The 16068-nt window shown below is 42.7% G+C and overlaps 1 protein-coding gene across 1 annotated transcript in view; it reads right to left on the reverse strand.

Annotated features, from left to right (window-relative positions):
• Nucleotides 1-8910: 8910 nt before the first annotated feature.
• Nucleotides 8911-16068, reverse strand: part of GTF2F2 (general transcription factor IIF subunit 2) — a 933714-nt gene continuing 926556 nt past the window's right edge. Inside the window, exon 9 of the mRNA XM_086935014.1 lies at nt 8911-10023. Within this exon, the coding sequence (XP_086791140.1) occupies nt 9904-10023 (120 nt within the window). The 3' untranslated portion in view covers nt 8911-9903. The remainder of the gene's footprint in view (nt 10024-16068) is intronic.

Below are 16068 nucleotides of genomic sequence, written 5' to 3' on the forward strand. Positions count from 1 at the left end.
TTCGGTGAGAGGAGGAAATGGTGATGTAAGACTTTGTGACTGTCTTGCATGATTCGGGTTCGGTGCTAGTGGCGTTTCCTGGCCAACTTGGTTTGTTTCTGTGGTTGTTCGTAAGATGTTCATGAGCTTTTCCTGTGAGTTGGGATTTCCTGAGGGCAGTACATGACAGGTAAGCAAGCTTTGGCACTTTTGGGGATAGTGCCTCCCTGAATAGGAGCACTGGTATGGTCAAGGGATTGCACACTGTGAAAACACTCATTTGTTTAGCACTATTAATTGTATACACTCTAGCACTCCAGCTACTCACTCCTACAACCACCCCTAGTCCCAATTTATGGTTGCCCACTATCACTCAGGTTTTACAACACCCTATAACTGCAACCCAAACCGCTCCCACCTCATTACGTAACATGCCCAATGAGAGCAGATCTAATGACATCTACGCCTCGTGAGAGACTGTAAAGACCCACCTTGCCACCGAGAGTACTTCAAGCTTTTGGTAACTCAGTGCTGTTTCTGGTGCACCATACATCCTTGCTGTCTCTTGTCAGATCCTTGCATGCCCGCCCTCCTGGCTTTGTCTGCCTCTATGCTTGGTCCTAGTTGACTCACCTTGTTCAACAGCTGCCTTATTATGGATTCTTCACCGATCTCTATGGCCTGGTTCACCAGAGATGGCAGACGGACTATGGTGTGAATAGTGTTAAATGCTGCACTGGTGAAGCTACCGCAGGACTAGCCCCGGGCAGTTGTGTGGAAGGCTCCATTTTGTCAGAGATATAAATTAGTGTTATGAAAATAACATCCACCGTTTTTAAAAAAGCTTTTAAAACTCATATTGTCCCCTAAAGTAGGAAGCTATGGCTGAGTTCCAGGACAGATTTATGGACACTGTTGCTTTGTCTTTGAGAACCTAACTGTAACAGCAATGTAGACTACAACTGAGGAAATTCATACCATCAGATGTAGCAAAAACTCTTCTTGTAGATTACTGAAAATGTTAGCTGAGATGCAGAAGCAAACACAAGGGTCATTTCTTTCTAATGCTTGCAAATGAGGTGACAAACCTAACTCGATATCGGTTGGGAAAGCATGAAAAATTAGAGGACTGTTTTGATATTCATTACCTTCAAAATCAAGAATGCTCTCCTCAAACTAATTTTAAACACCGATGGTCTTGGAGGTCAGAAAAACAGGAAGGGGGCAGAGAGGCTAAGGAGTCTCAGGATCTAATGGCCTTGCTCTTTTGCAACAAGTGGTGCAAGGCTTTGCAACAACACATCCCATATTACACTTCCAACTCCTGCCTAGTCAACCTGTTAGACCGTAGATCGGCAAGAGCTGGGCTTGCAAAGTAAGCCCTCCCTTCTATGCAAACAGAGCTGGTGATGCTCACTGGCAAAAATAACAGTGTAAGAGCTCAGAAGGGAACTACATTTTTATCTTTTGGGCAAAATCAACCTGCACTGAAAGAAAATACAAAGACGCTGTTGGTATGCTGGAGCTGGATAATGTTTTGTCTGCAGCATTACAGTCTAGGGGTTAACAGTTTGGATTGATAACAGGGACGTGAGTAGTACACAGTTACTGCATGTTCCTCTCTGGAAAAACCTGACTGCAAATATTATTAACATTGATAGATTATGCGGAAAACCAGACAGAACCACAAGATTACCAAACAGTTTTTAAAGAGAAAACACAAAGCTGAATCCTTCTAGGACAAGTGAGGAAACTAATATACAGCACTAAGAAGACCATGGCGTTACAAAGCTATTTTTCAAGTCCTAAATAAATGGAATGTGGATGGATTATCCAATTGCATGATGAATATGCTCTATCTGGTGAATACTCAATCTAATTGCTGATTCCCCTTCTTGGTAATCTCCCCAGGCGCAAGACTGGATCCTGAAAACTTCTCTGCAATGGCTCCTGCATGCTGGTATATGGCACTACTGGTCTCCACAGCGGATCCTTTCTCCCCAATATATAACACAGGGTTGTATACAGGCACCACACCTGCATGCTGACATCAGTTTCATCACTGGCTTTTCGGTGCACTCATGCACAAAATGTCACTAATCCCCAAACGAGCACTCTTAAATCTGCTCATAAACACAAATGAAGCTTTTCACAACATTGGCCGCAGTTAACTAAGCAAACGCATAAACCTACCAGACACTTTTGCTCAGGCAGACTCCTACTCTCATACACCATCGTGGGACCAGATCCAGCAGTTCTGCCTTCTCCTACCTTGCTCCAGGAACGATCTGCCCCTGTACATCAGAGCCTCCTCGTCAGTTCTCGAATTTTGTAAGAAACTGAAGATCAGGTTCTTCACCTAGCCCTGGCTCTGCACATACAGCTCCTGCTTCAGCACCAGTATACTCTCCTGAGTGGAGCTGTAAACTTATACAAATGCATATAACATAACAGCAGATTCGCAAAATGATCGTATGCGAAATCTAACTTGGAAAATTATTAAATCCAAAGTCTAATAACCCAAACAGGGAGTGAGAAATCTGTGGTTAGAAAGTATCTACCAGAAGCGTTTTCACCTGAAAAAGAGTAACTTATTCTTCAGACGGATACTTCTAACCACTCCAACTTGTTAAGTGATACCAAAGCAATGCCCCTTCTAAGGAAGTTTTTGTGTAGAAATAAAGAAATCCTGCAGAACCAAGGGGTCAAAGTTCGCCTATCTACAGACGGTATATTCAATTCAGAAGTACTTTCTTGACCCACATCCCAGAAATTTCCTATGACAACCTCACCAAATTGTGCCGAAAAGTCAAAACAGGCTCCCCGTCAGACCCCATGCGCCCCACTCAATTCTTGGAGTCACTTAACTTTTTTCTGCCTTCCCTAGCCTCTATTCTGAAACTTTCTTTCTCCTCAGCTAGTGTACCATCTGCCTGGAAACAAGCGTGGGTTTCACCCATCATCAAGAAACCCACCCTAGATCCATCTAAACCGGAATATTTCCGACCGATCTCACTGCTTCCATGGCTGTCCAAACTTGCAGAGGCCCATGCAAATAGCGTCCTGTCCCAACACATGGTCCAAAATAACATCCTGGACCCATCTCAAAATGGGTTCAGACCGGGCCATAGCACGGAGTCTGCTCTCCTGGCCACAACCGAGTACCTCCGGACGATTTTAGATGCCGGTCAGAGTGCTGCGCTGATTCTTCTTGACCTCAGCGCAGCCTTTGATACGGTATCCCACGACATCCTTCTTAATCGACTGGAGACATTCGGAGTCTCTGGCCTCGCTCTAAAGTGGTTCCGCTCTTTTCTCAAGGACAGATCCTTCCGGGTCTCAGCCCCCCCATTCCTATCTAAACCACATCCCATTGCACAGGGAGTTCCGCAGGGCTCTGCATTGAGCCCATCCCTTTTTAATCTCTATGTGCAACCTTGCAGCAGTGGCCAAAGAGTGGGGCCTGATACTGGTGTCGTACGCCGACGACACACAGCTGGCCATCACTCTCACGGAAGGCCCTTCCATCTCGGCCTCAAGATTCAGGGACGGTCTTTCTGCAGTAACCCAATGGATGACGGACAACTGTTTACAGCTCAATGCTGGAAAAACAGAAGTGCTGCTCCTTGGTAAAAACACCAGCCATTGGAATGAGCACTGGTGGCCGTCTTCCCTAGGCACCATTCCACCTCCCAAATCTCTAGTTAAAAATCTAGGAGTTTGGATGGATGCCTCACTTAACTATCAGACCCATACCAAAAAAGTAGCTGCCACCTGTGTTGGCTTGCTGAGGAGTCTCAGCCAAATACTTGGCTTTTTTGACGCCAAGGTCCGCCAACTTATCGTTCAAGCAACAATCCTCTCGCGCTTGGACTACGCCAAAGTCCTCCTCCTAGGCGCCAACAAAGGAGAGATAGCACGACTGCAACGCGTGCAAAACTCTGCGGCTAGAGCCTTAGTCGGCCTTCCTCGCAGATGCTCGGCTAGAGCCACAATTTGCAAACTACACTGGCTACCCGTCGACTCCAGAATTAAGTTCAAAACCCTCATCATGACCTTTAAAATCCTTAAACTCGGAAGTCCAACATTGCTACGACCTCTTCTCAATCCTTATGCTCCATCACGCGATCTGCGATCCTCTAACCAGCACCTTTTGAGCGTTCCCCGCACAAAACTCTGCCGCATGGGCGGCCGCTCCTTTAGGGTTTTGGGAGCCAAGCTCTGGAACGCTCTGCCACAAAATATCCGCTCCTTAGAAAGCCTACCCGCCTTCCGAAAAGCCATTAAAACTCATTTATTCCCCTCCTCCTAGTTCTCCTCTTCCTTCTTTCTACTCTCAGGCTAGGGTCTGTGGTTTTCTCTAGCGCCGGGACGCCTCTTTGCTGGGGCAGCTGTTTTGCGCTTTACCAAACTATAGAATAGAATAGAATAGAAGTACCTTGTGAATGTATGGATAAATATCCACATGCCTTCACAGACATGTGAACTACTCCGAGCTAAATTAGTAGTCAAGGCATTTTCTGTGGTGAAAAGAGCCCTAAGCTCTCAAGGAGAGTCTCTTTTAGCCAATGCGGAGGACAATATATTGGGAAAAGGTTTGTTTTTGGGGCACATTTACCTTTTTCTCACTGCAAAACCCAACATACAGAAGATCAACCATATGGTACTACTAAGTTCTATCAATAAAAAAACTAACAGCATGCTTAGGACCCAACCGGTGAAGCCCCTCTTTCTCATTAGAGGGATGCGGAGGAGAAAAAATAGCTTGGATCATGATGACTGCCTGACGTGGAATGGTGCCATCTCCAAGGAGGCCACCAAACCAGATGAAGATGTCCCACACCACCTGCGGGGCATATGCCACTTGTGGTTAACAAGACAATGCCTGTTGAACTGGTCTGCCCTGATGTTGAAGGATACCGCCAGGCAATTCACGGTCAGGGAAATCCTGTGAACAGCCAGCCAAAGCTAGAGCCCCTGAGATCCAGACAAAGAGATAAAGCCCACACACCGCCTTATTTGTTGGAGCGCCACATGGCAGTTTTGTTGTTTATCAATATCAGGATTACTATATCCCTGATGGAAAGGAAGATTGGCTTTACTGGCTACATCACGGACCAGAAGCCTCTGAATTGTGCATCATCTAGGACTAGGTGAACGCTACAGAAGAGGAACGCTGCATCTGTCATCACCGAGGTCCGGATGTGGTAAGGACAATGGCCAGCAGCAGGTCAGGTTGGCATCCCACATCCACCATTGAAGATACCCGAGTCGCCTGGTCTGAAATGTGGATGATTCTCAAAAGACAACCTTGATATTGGGGTAATTAGAAGTAAAAGTTTCACTGCCCCACATTGGCATATGCCAGCAGGATGCACAAAGCAAGGAGCCTAGAATAACTACAAAGGCCAGAAGAGGCACTCATCTGAAATATCATGAAATTCTCCAGAGCATCCAGGACTCAATGCAAGGTGGATAGTCCTTTGACACCACTGTGTCCAAAATGGCTCATACAACAAGAATTCTCTGTACAGACTGAAAATTGGACTTTGGCTCACTGACCGAGAAACCCAGGGAGGACAGCAGTCACACCCTCAACTGAAGGTGGTCTGAGACCAGCTGAGGTCAGTTCAGGTTCCCGTCAAGGCATGGGAATACATATATTCTCGATCTGCAAAGATGGGTTACAACTACATACATGTCTTTTGTCAATACCTGAGAGGCTGAAGTAAGGCCGAACTTGGGCAAACACTTGAGTGAACGCTTGGCTAGCAAAATCCGCACTTCGATATAATATCAGCAGGGGTCGCCAATGCTTGAGCGAAGACTGGCAGAACATGTGGACAAGCATCCAAAATGAGAAGCATTTAACCAAAGTGAACATTCTGAGGGACCCAAAGAAATAGAATGCAAAGCTGGAGAGACACTACAAAGTCTTGCGTCTTACTAGTCTCAGTAAGTTGCAGCAAGTAAACCAAAGAGGTTTTGCTGTGGCTGCAGTGCCAAAAGAAGAGGAAGCAGAGTACTGTTATTGGTAGCCACCCCACCTCTGCCATTGGTGCCACAAAATGGCAAATGGGTTGCTTAGTAGTCTGTAAGAGTTGCTTCTGGCGACAAGCAACACCATTTGAATCTCCACAGTACTTTTAGTACAGCTGATGGAATTGGCAAGTAGATGAGAACAGGCCCAGGAGTGCTGCTTCTGCCTTCTCACCAAATAGTCTTATTCCATTAAAGGACATACCCATAAGCAAAACCTGGAAATCCACAGAAAACCCAATGACATAAAGGGAAGCATTCTGACTGATGACCACATTGGTATTCATAGTTAGGCCGGATTTCCTCTTGACCACCTTGTATAGTCTGTCCTGGCTCGCAAAATCTCACTGACCATGCCCAGAGGGAGTGAGTGTAACATCCCAAGTCACGATGCACTATTGATTGGGCAATGTGCCAGACTGGCTGAAGAGGAAGCTTTCTTACCCCCAAAGTCTATCCTTTAGCCTGTTCGGTCAAGCAATAGGGACAGAATTAGGTTTCACCTTTGCTCGTAGAGGGCGGCACCACAGAGCTCATTGGACACGAGTCCTGTGTCACACTGGATCACCTAGGGCCGCCATGTGTAGATGCACAATTATCCTGCTTAGTGGCAGGGAAAAAACAGATTGGCTTTAGTCTCTAGTTTGGGCAACTGTAAGTACAGCACCTCGTGGCTCTACAAACTACCACTGCAAAAAGCACTTTCCTCTGTGGGTGCTCCTAAAGACAAATTAAACTATTTCATGTGATGTGTCTGGGCCATTAGCATTTTACATTTCTAAATATAGGCCAACATCAGTGAACAGAGGGTAGCAAATGATCCATCTCTATGTTGTCATCTTCATTGTTGGGAACAATTTCCAAACTTTGGAGGACGCCACTGTTTGAGTCAAAGAGTGCCTCCATCTACCTGTTATACTGCTTCTGGGGAAAAGGGACAGAGGAATAGTCATTCTTATATTGGGGTTGCACCTTGTGTAGCACATCATAGAGCAAGCTCTGGCTGAAGCCAGTTCAGAATTGCAACCGGCATCTGAGTGGGGGTCGATGTTGACACCGCCAAAAAAGCAACTGGTGGGACCTTTGTCAAAAGGATCAAAGAGCAGCCTGGCGCCAGAAGCTGGGGTGTAACCGGGTCAGTCTGCACCATCTGAAGTCCAACTGGAGGACCTGACGAATCAGTGGGGCTCAGAGGCACATCAGAGGGGACCGGAACAATCTTAAAATGTTGCAGCCTGGCTTCCATGAAGGCTGAAACTACTGGAGAGTCAACAATGGCCTGGGGAACTTGGGGTGAATCTGTTCCACAACTGGAATCGGATACAAATTAAAGTCTGATTCAGGCCTTCAAGAGTGCCTCTCGCAGGTGCATCGAGAGTGCAAAGAACCCGATTTGGACTTTTGGGCCTCCTCTTCAACTTGTCCCTTGATTTATCCGAGGATAGAAGCGTAAGCAGGTCTGTGAACGGCCCAACGACTTGGAGTGGCACAGACCACATTTCTTGCGCTCAGTGATGTAGAGTTTGGTATCCAACCCCCTAATGGCCTTCAGGCGCATTAGGGAGCACGTGTTTCCCTGATGGCCTTCAGATACACCAGGAATCGCTTGTCTCATGACGACAAACTGTACTTGGTGCCAAATCACCAAGGGCCAACATCGAATTACGGCAGGTCTGTCCAGTCGCTTTAAGGGAAGTAATCCCTGCACACAAATACAGAAATTTTGTTGGAAACTTTGGAAAAAAAAATTAAAAAACTGAACGAGCTAAACTCCTGATTCATGTTGTAAGGCATGCAACAGACGAAGTTGTCAGCAGGCAGGAGCTCCATGTCATAACATCTGGAGGTGTGTGAAGTTGCGACTAAGAAACCTATTGATTGTGCAGGTCGTACTACAGAGCTGTTTTCCAGATCCAGTATAGTACCTGGGGAGATTAAACAAGGCAAGGGGTAGGCAGTTATAAGTACTTACCAGAAGTACGAGGTCTACAGGTAGAAGGTATGTTGCAGTTTGCTATTTAGCATTTAAAAAGGATGTGGTTATGGAGACTCGGGTTGAAAATTTGGGAACCAATAATTAAATGGAAGGAGAGGATGGCAGTGTAAGATAACGTAAATGTAAATGAATAGCAAAGGCTAGAATTTTGATTTATGTTATTGTGGTATAAGTATACTGTTTATATTGTTTTGGGAAACTTCAAACCAGCGCTACATAATGGATGTAATTTGTAAAATGTATAAAAGTATGATTTGTAATTCAATGTGCAAGCTAACAAGAAAAAGGGAAAAATAAAAATATTATTAAAAAAAAAAAAAAAAAAAGGATGTGGTTATTTGGCGTCGCTCATAAACTGATAAATCGACAGGTCTGTACAGAGAATCGACTTTGTACGAGTTTGTCATTGCTCAGAAGCAATTCTGAAATACAGAGCATGTGTGAAAAGGGGGTGAACTTAAAAATACAAAGACGAGCACCAGCCTTACAGGGTAAACACATTATATCACAGCACGGCCTAATTTTCACTCTGTTCCATACTAGTGCTTTAGTTTAATTTCCAAAAATGGAGGAAGAGTTACAAGAGAAAGCACAAGCCTCAGGCACATTTTCTCGACCCGAGCAGTCCTTTTACCCTCGTCACAAAAGTGTCTTGTATTCTTCCTCAGTATTAATTTTTCATTAGCACATTATTTGGAGTCATAAAATATACAAGGAACTCCGTGCCCACACAGACACAACTGTCGCAATGATAGATGTGCAAAGGGGAAACACAGAACTGACTGAGCCTTTGCAATGAGTCAACCTGACTTTTCATCTATCGACTGCTATAAGCCTATTACAAATGTGAACTGAACGCATCAGTGAAGTCCTAAGCTTAAACACAAACTCGTGTATTTTTTAACCAAACTACTTTTATTTCAATGTTTTCATCCATAGGTAAACATCTGTCAAAAATCTGTTCACAGAAATTACAATTAACTTTGAGAAAATGTTGGATGAAAAAGAAAGCACGTCCAGCAGCAGAATGAAATAATTAAAACATGGAATATGCAAACATTATGTTAAGACGGTTCCCTTGACGGTAGTAGCTAATAACGCTAATAGCACATTGAACTATAGCCTCAGGAGTAAAAACACACATGATCTCTCTGGGAATGTTACATAAATGGAGAAACTGAAACATACGAATATGTTTCTACACAGGAAAAGCATACACCTTTTCAAACATCAAGATCCCAGACAGCTTGGGAAGACGAATTTAGGGGAATGAAGGTGTCACTACATAACCAAGTTGGGACTTTTCAGACCTGCTGAGATTTAAATAATAATTTGGCAAGATGATGTGCTAATATGGGGGTACCAGAGTCTTTAACTAGCAGGTTTCCTCCATGACACGAGGGTGCTTGTGAGCTCAGGAAGCCCCTATCTCGTTCTCCATGACATCACCTGTGATACTATACCAGAAGTGTCCAGTCGGTGCCACCGGGTAACCACTGCAAGCTGGAGATGGCAGCTACGCAAGCTAGCTCCCAGCTTTTTCCACACTGTTTTTTTTCCTCTAAATTTCTAGAATGTGAAGAAAAAGGGAACCAACGAAGTATTGCTGGGGAATAGTTTCTACAATTTAAAATAAATACCTAGCCTTTCGGCTTGGGGTTAATCAAAGACCGAACACAACAATAAGTAAGCTGATAACAGTTGCCTGTCAAAGATACACTTCAAGAAATACATTTAAAAAATAAACTAGGGAAGAAACGCGGAACTAGTCTTTTTTACACACTATAGTAGGGTGATCTGATTGGTCTTTCATGACTGGAACATGTGCAGACTTTGTTCAGTGCAGTTACATCTTGTATTCTCTGCTGATCTCTCCAGGACAGTTCTTGCTAGTCACTCTTTTCTTCAGCTTGATAATGCCTGTACTCCGGCATCAGCTCCCAAGTACTTTTGTGAGTTCCTTTAGCATTGTAGGTGCAGATTTCTCTCAAAATATCTTTCAGGTAATTCTGAAAAACAAATACAAATTATTTCATCACACCATTCATACCAGATCCATTGCTCACAAAACAATGTTATTCTTCATAAGTCTTTTGTGTCGTCTTGCTTTTCACACATAGAACATCAATGAAAGACGCCAGATTGGTGGCCCACTGAACTGGGGGAGTCTCCTTCCCCCAAATAGCAGGTCTGGAATTTGGAAGTTTTGTCAGATAGCAAACTATCGTCTGAAGATCATGCAAAAGCACTTTCGGGCACGTTTCAAAATCCTGAAAATGCTAAGAAAGGTATTTCCTTGGATCCCCTTGGATGCAAGAAAGATCCTGATTCAGGCGCTTATTGTGAGCAGGCTGGACTATGGCAATGCACTACTGGTAGGAGCCAGAGAAGAGCTTTTCTCTAGGCTCCAAGTACTGCACAACACTGCTGCAAGAATGGCCTTGAATAAGCCTAGACGTTCCCCTTCTCGACCCTAGTTGCAAGACTTACACTGGCTGCCCATCAGAAAAAGAGCAGTCTAAACTTCTCACACTGGTGTTTAAGGCAAGACGAGGCCTGGGACCAGTATATCTTAGGAAGAAGAAGAGGCCTTACGTGTCCGGTCGCCATCTGAGGTAAAGCAATCAAAACCTTCTAGTTCCGTGCAAGATCAATAAATCTAGAATGGGTGGGCGTGAATTTTCCTATCTTGCCCCTTTCATTGGAACAGGTTACCGGAAGAGATACGCCGCTGTAACTCTCTGGGACACTTCAAGAAAAGCCTAAAAACGTGGTTGTTTTAGGGGTTTGTGTTGGTCGTGGTTCCTGAGTGTCATGCCAAGGAGCCGAGAGATCCCCCTGGGGATGATTCCTTGCGCCATATAAGTGTTAAATAAATAAATAAAGAAGGGGTCTTTAATCATTGTTTTCCTATATGTTATAATACATAACTTGATTCCTGTTTTTGTAATTTGTAAAATTGTATGTTTTGCTATGTGATCATAATGATTTCTGATAATGAAGAACTGTAAAGAAGGCCCCCGCTGCAAAAACTCCAGTACTTGTACATAAGGTCTTTACTAATACCAGATTGTGGAAATTTTAAACAGCAAGAGGGCTCAACGTCATGCCTTTACAGCAAGTTAATTTCTAAGCATAGGATTCCCGCTTGGAAAGCTCTCCTGTTTTTTCTGCTTCTTAGTATACTAAATTGAATAATAAAGAACCCATGCATGCAAATATGAGGTGAGCCAGGGATGTTCAGTGAGAGCTAACAATGTGAAAGAAGCTACATAGTTGGATAATATGTAAACAGAAACAATTGTAACCAGGCATATTGCCTAAAACCATCTATTTCCCCTAACCAGAGTACTGTCACTTTACAAGCTAGCAATTTAACATATCAGTAGGAAACAATTTTGCACAAGTCTTTGTTCTTCTGATGAAGGTTCAACAGGAAACAAATCTGGACAAAAGAATTGTCAACGTTTTTCAGGAGTGTACAAGAATGAACATTGTGCGAATATTTAGCTATGTATGATTCAAGGTCATGTCGCATTTTACAACAGTGTAAAAAAACACTAGCCATAATATTGTGAATATTAGGTCATCTGAGTGTGTGTCACTGATCACTTACCCCATTCTCTCAACACAGAGCTAAAATGGCATTTTGGTTAACATCTACATTTTCTAAATGTATCTCAATTAATATTCCTAATATTTTTCGTTTACTCTTTGAATCTATTTTTCAGTTAATTATATTATTTTTTCCTCAATTCATCGAGTAGGCAACCCAAAGAGCCTTCCTTTTGTGCTACAGAAAAGGTAGAGTGCCACCAATTCTCATTTATGCATTGGCGAAGACATCTGAGAAGGAAATTTATGATCACCCGCTCATTCTTCAAAGTGATTAGCGCATATAGCTAGATGCAATCTGCTTTCATAAGTGGAACAATGAAGTAAGGTGCAGACCGATATATAAGTTAACAAACACATTTTTTGAGATTACACACAGGCCGATGGTAAAGACGTTTTCTTTGTGAAGTTATAAATTAGGATCAAGTCAGTCCTTTGAGTACAGAGGCAAAGCAGCTAAACATTGGGAAACATTCGGAAGTATGGTCTATGAATAAGTGAAACAATTAGTTCACCGGGTTTGCATTAAGGACGGATTGTCGAAACAGGATTGACCAGTCATAATAATATTTCTAACTGAAATTAGTTCTAGTTAATTGGAACGGAACAATGCGTGATTGGTTCCTGTCACACACTATTCCGCAGTTACATTCTTCTGATATGAAGTGCTAGAGAGTTGCCTTATTAAATTAAGAATAACTGGAGTAGTTAACAAAGATTGGCACATTTGTCCGAGACAGGGGCAAGGAGAGGGCACCGTAAAAAATACAGTTAATAACTGGAGAAAGTGGAGGTATATTGTTATTTGAAGCTTGCTCCAACATAAAATAATTTCGTAAACAGAAAAGGGAAGGATAGTTTCATGGATTGGGGTGAGGTATAAATTAAAATACTGATGAAAAAAAGAGAGACATATATAGATCGGTTTAAGAGACAGAGGCCAGAAAGAGTGAAGTTGGATAAGAGATTAGTGATCATGATGGAGAGAAAGAATTCTTGGGCCAGGCCATGTACATAAGATCTCGAATGTAGAGATTGGCCAAGACGTCTTCAGATGGATTTGGAATAAGGGTGTGAGAAAATCGCATAATTCAGCAAAATGATGTGAAATTATACATAGTTGTATGAAATTAAAATCTGTCAAATGTTGCTATATTTTAGCACAAAATGCACCTCACGTCAATCTTTGCAACAAAGCCACATTTAAACAAAACCACTGAACTACAGCAGCTACAGCTCTGTTGTTCCCATCGTTTGTGGTTAATATTCACTGTGAATGACACATAAGTGAGTGAAATGGCAAAATGGCATCATTTCAGGAATTTCGTGTAACAAGAGTTCACAAAATTACTTCAGTTAAGAGAATTACGACAGCATAACTTAAATGTCAGCCATGACTAATTCTGAATAGTCAGGAAGAAAAAGAATTTCTTGTTAAAGTGGCAGCACGGCCTGACTGATTGGTGGAGGTCCCTGCTGCTCAAAGACAATTTAATCAGACATCTAGCCAGGGTTACTTGCTGGTACTCCTCATTACTCATAGTCTTCCTTGCCTCAGTCGCAATAACGAGAGGTGAATCCCACCTCCAAGGAAGGAATTCCAGGGTCGAATGCTGAGCATCGAGGCCCACCCACCTAATGGGTGCCATGAAGAGTCTGGCATTTTCAGCATCCTTCTGGGTAGTCTCGAGATGGTAGATTGGGTGAATGACTGCGATGAGGATAAAAACCAGTAGGAGTAATGACTATAACTGACAAATAATCCTGGCACAACTTCCATGTCCCCCTTCCTCTTCCCACTCATAACAATGGAAGGTGTACTAAAACAAAGAAGACCAGCAATCAAGCTTATGGTACACACACGTGTACACACACACACACACACACACACACACACACACACACACACACACACACGTACGTACACACACACACACACACACACACACACACACACACAGATACTACAGCGCCCAGTAGGAGGACTAATTAAACAGTATACAACTCAGAAAAAAATGGATTGGATCAACCACTCTCCTCCCTCCAGCCCCCAAAAAATATAGTTTAGACAAATTCTCCAGACATTCTAGATGGTACTGAGAAATGACATGAGGTGACACCCAAGTGGCACAACAGTAAGAGAATCTCTCTCTAGACCTATATATTTTTTTCACTGATGAGCGCAAATTCAAAACGTGAGCTTGAAATTCCTTGACAAAGTGCTCAAACAATTTACAAGAATATATATTTTCATTATTATTTCTTTTCCAAGTGGCAGCAAGGAAAATCTCTGAAATGAGAACCCCGTTAACCATTGCCCATGAGTCTGCAGTACTTAGTACTTAAGGTTGAACGACCACACATGCCAGATGGAAGAAAAATATCTTCCAGAGAATAAGCTAAAGCAAGAAACATCTCCTGTGATGGAAATTAGAAGGAATTTTAAGAAGAAAAGAAGGATCAGGGGAAAGGATAAATCTGTCAGTGAAAATAGACAAACAGGCTCTCTACATAAAAGCCACAATACAGCCGGTCAAAGTGATGGCTACCAAAAATGCCAGTTTCATATTATGCATTCTTCACACACACTGTAAAAACGGGTTAAAAAAAATGGATCTGTGCTGCTCAAACACAAAGAAAAATCCCACGGAGAAGACAAGAGATACTGCACAGAATGAGAAAAACCTTTCAGCAAACAAGTCACCAGGTGATCACTAGAATCCAGATCTTGCCTCTTTCCCATTGCTAGATGGTGTTCCTTATTTTTTTGCCCTTACCTACCCCCTTGGGGTAGCACTTTCTGAAATTCAAAATTACAACATTTCTAAAAAAGACTTGGAATATGTATAATTTTTCCCAAAATAATACAAGATTGGAGTTAGACTAGTAAATAAGCTTCGTGAAATATTTGAGGAAAGTTGCTCTTTCTCCAAATATTCTAGGACTGGAGTTAGAATAGTAAATTTGACCTTCCAATGTCTGCCACATCCACTGCTGACCAGAGGGTGCAGTTCAGGGCAAGAAAGATGAACGACAGATAAGGAATTATACAATAGAGCACAAAGCTACCTGGTAGCACACCATTCCCGAAACACCGCCAGATGACAGCAAAATGATTTAGGAGTAAACATCAACAAAGAGCTGCATGCAAACTTCAAGGGATAGATTGAAGCGTTGTGATTTTTTCCTCAGTCTATCATTATCCTAATGCTGCAAAATGGGTTCATTTGGGTATAAATCAATCGATATTATTAAAGAGAAACCCCAACCATGATGTCACGTTTCAATTTCTGAGTTTGTGCGTCTCTCGACCACGCACTCTTGAACTACACTGTCTACTCGTATGAATGACATGCAACTCCAACACCTTGTAATCTACTGTCTAATGTAACATTTCCTATACACTGATTTACACATGTATGATCGATTGTCTCTGTGTAATAAAAATGTGATGTAAAGTGCTGACACCCTACACTGGTATGAGTGGCAGTATAAAACTAATTAAATGCATCTGCGAGATAGTGGTTATGGAGACTGTAGTGGAACTGTCAGTGGGCGGTACTGAGGCTATCCGTAGTGAGGGTATCCGTGGCAGAGGTGGTCAGTGTGTGTGTGGGGGGTGCCAACAAACACTGTTGCAGCAGGAGTCATCAGCACTAAAGCCGGCCCTGGTCAGCTCCCTCTAACTGGAGGATGTCTGGCTCTTCAGGTGAGAACATCGAGCCTGAATAGCAATGAATCCTCATGTGGCTTCCATTCTAAAAAGTTTGCATTTGCTGTCACCACAGCTTGGAGAAGAGGTCCAAGCAGAACCCTTTGCAAAAGATGATGGGGTAGCCACTGCATTAGTTGTGAGTGGGTTAGTGGGTTTACAGGAAGAGGATGGTCCTACTGCTAACATGATATATTCCACTGAGCACAAAGATAGGACACTAAAGGATGCATGAGGAGACATATACAATCATGATCAATAGAATAAAAGCTATTTAATGAGAAAATGCTGAACTTTTACTAGGACTTACCTAAATCAAAATAAAAGCTTACTTTCAAATTTCTGAAAAACTCCCCAAGTTATATATGGAAATTCTAGTTCTATTCAAAGAAAAGCAAATGTCAATGTGGTTTCCTATTCGTGCATTTTCTTATAGCTGTTTAGATAACTCAGACTAGCTGTTGAAACGTATTTGGAACTGTATTTGCCTCTAGTTTTCCAAAAGAAATACAAACTTTATTATTTGCTGCATTAACACATAGAAGTGACACATTGTTGGGGGATTTCATTCTTCCCAGTTTAAATTAAACAGCAAGGATCATTGCACTTGTAATTGTTACAAAGTAGATTTTGAAGTAGCATATAGCTCCTCCAAATGCTTCTGTCTTTTTCCGCGTTTATTTTCGGACCCTTTCTTTTTGTGTGCTCGTGGACAGTGCAGATTTTT

This window comes from Lissotriton vulgaris, chromosome 8, assembly GCF_964263255.1.
Source record: "Lissotriton vulgaris chromosome 8, aLisVul1.2, whole genome shotgun sequence".
NCBI lineage: Eukaryota > Metazoa > Chordata > Amphibia > Caudata > Salamandridae > Lissotriton > Lissotriton vulgaris.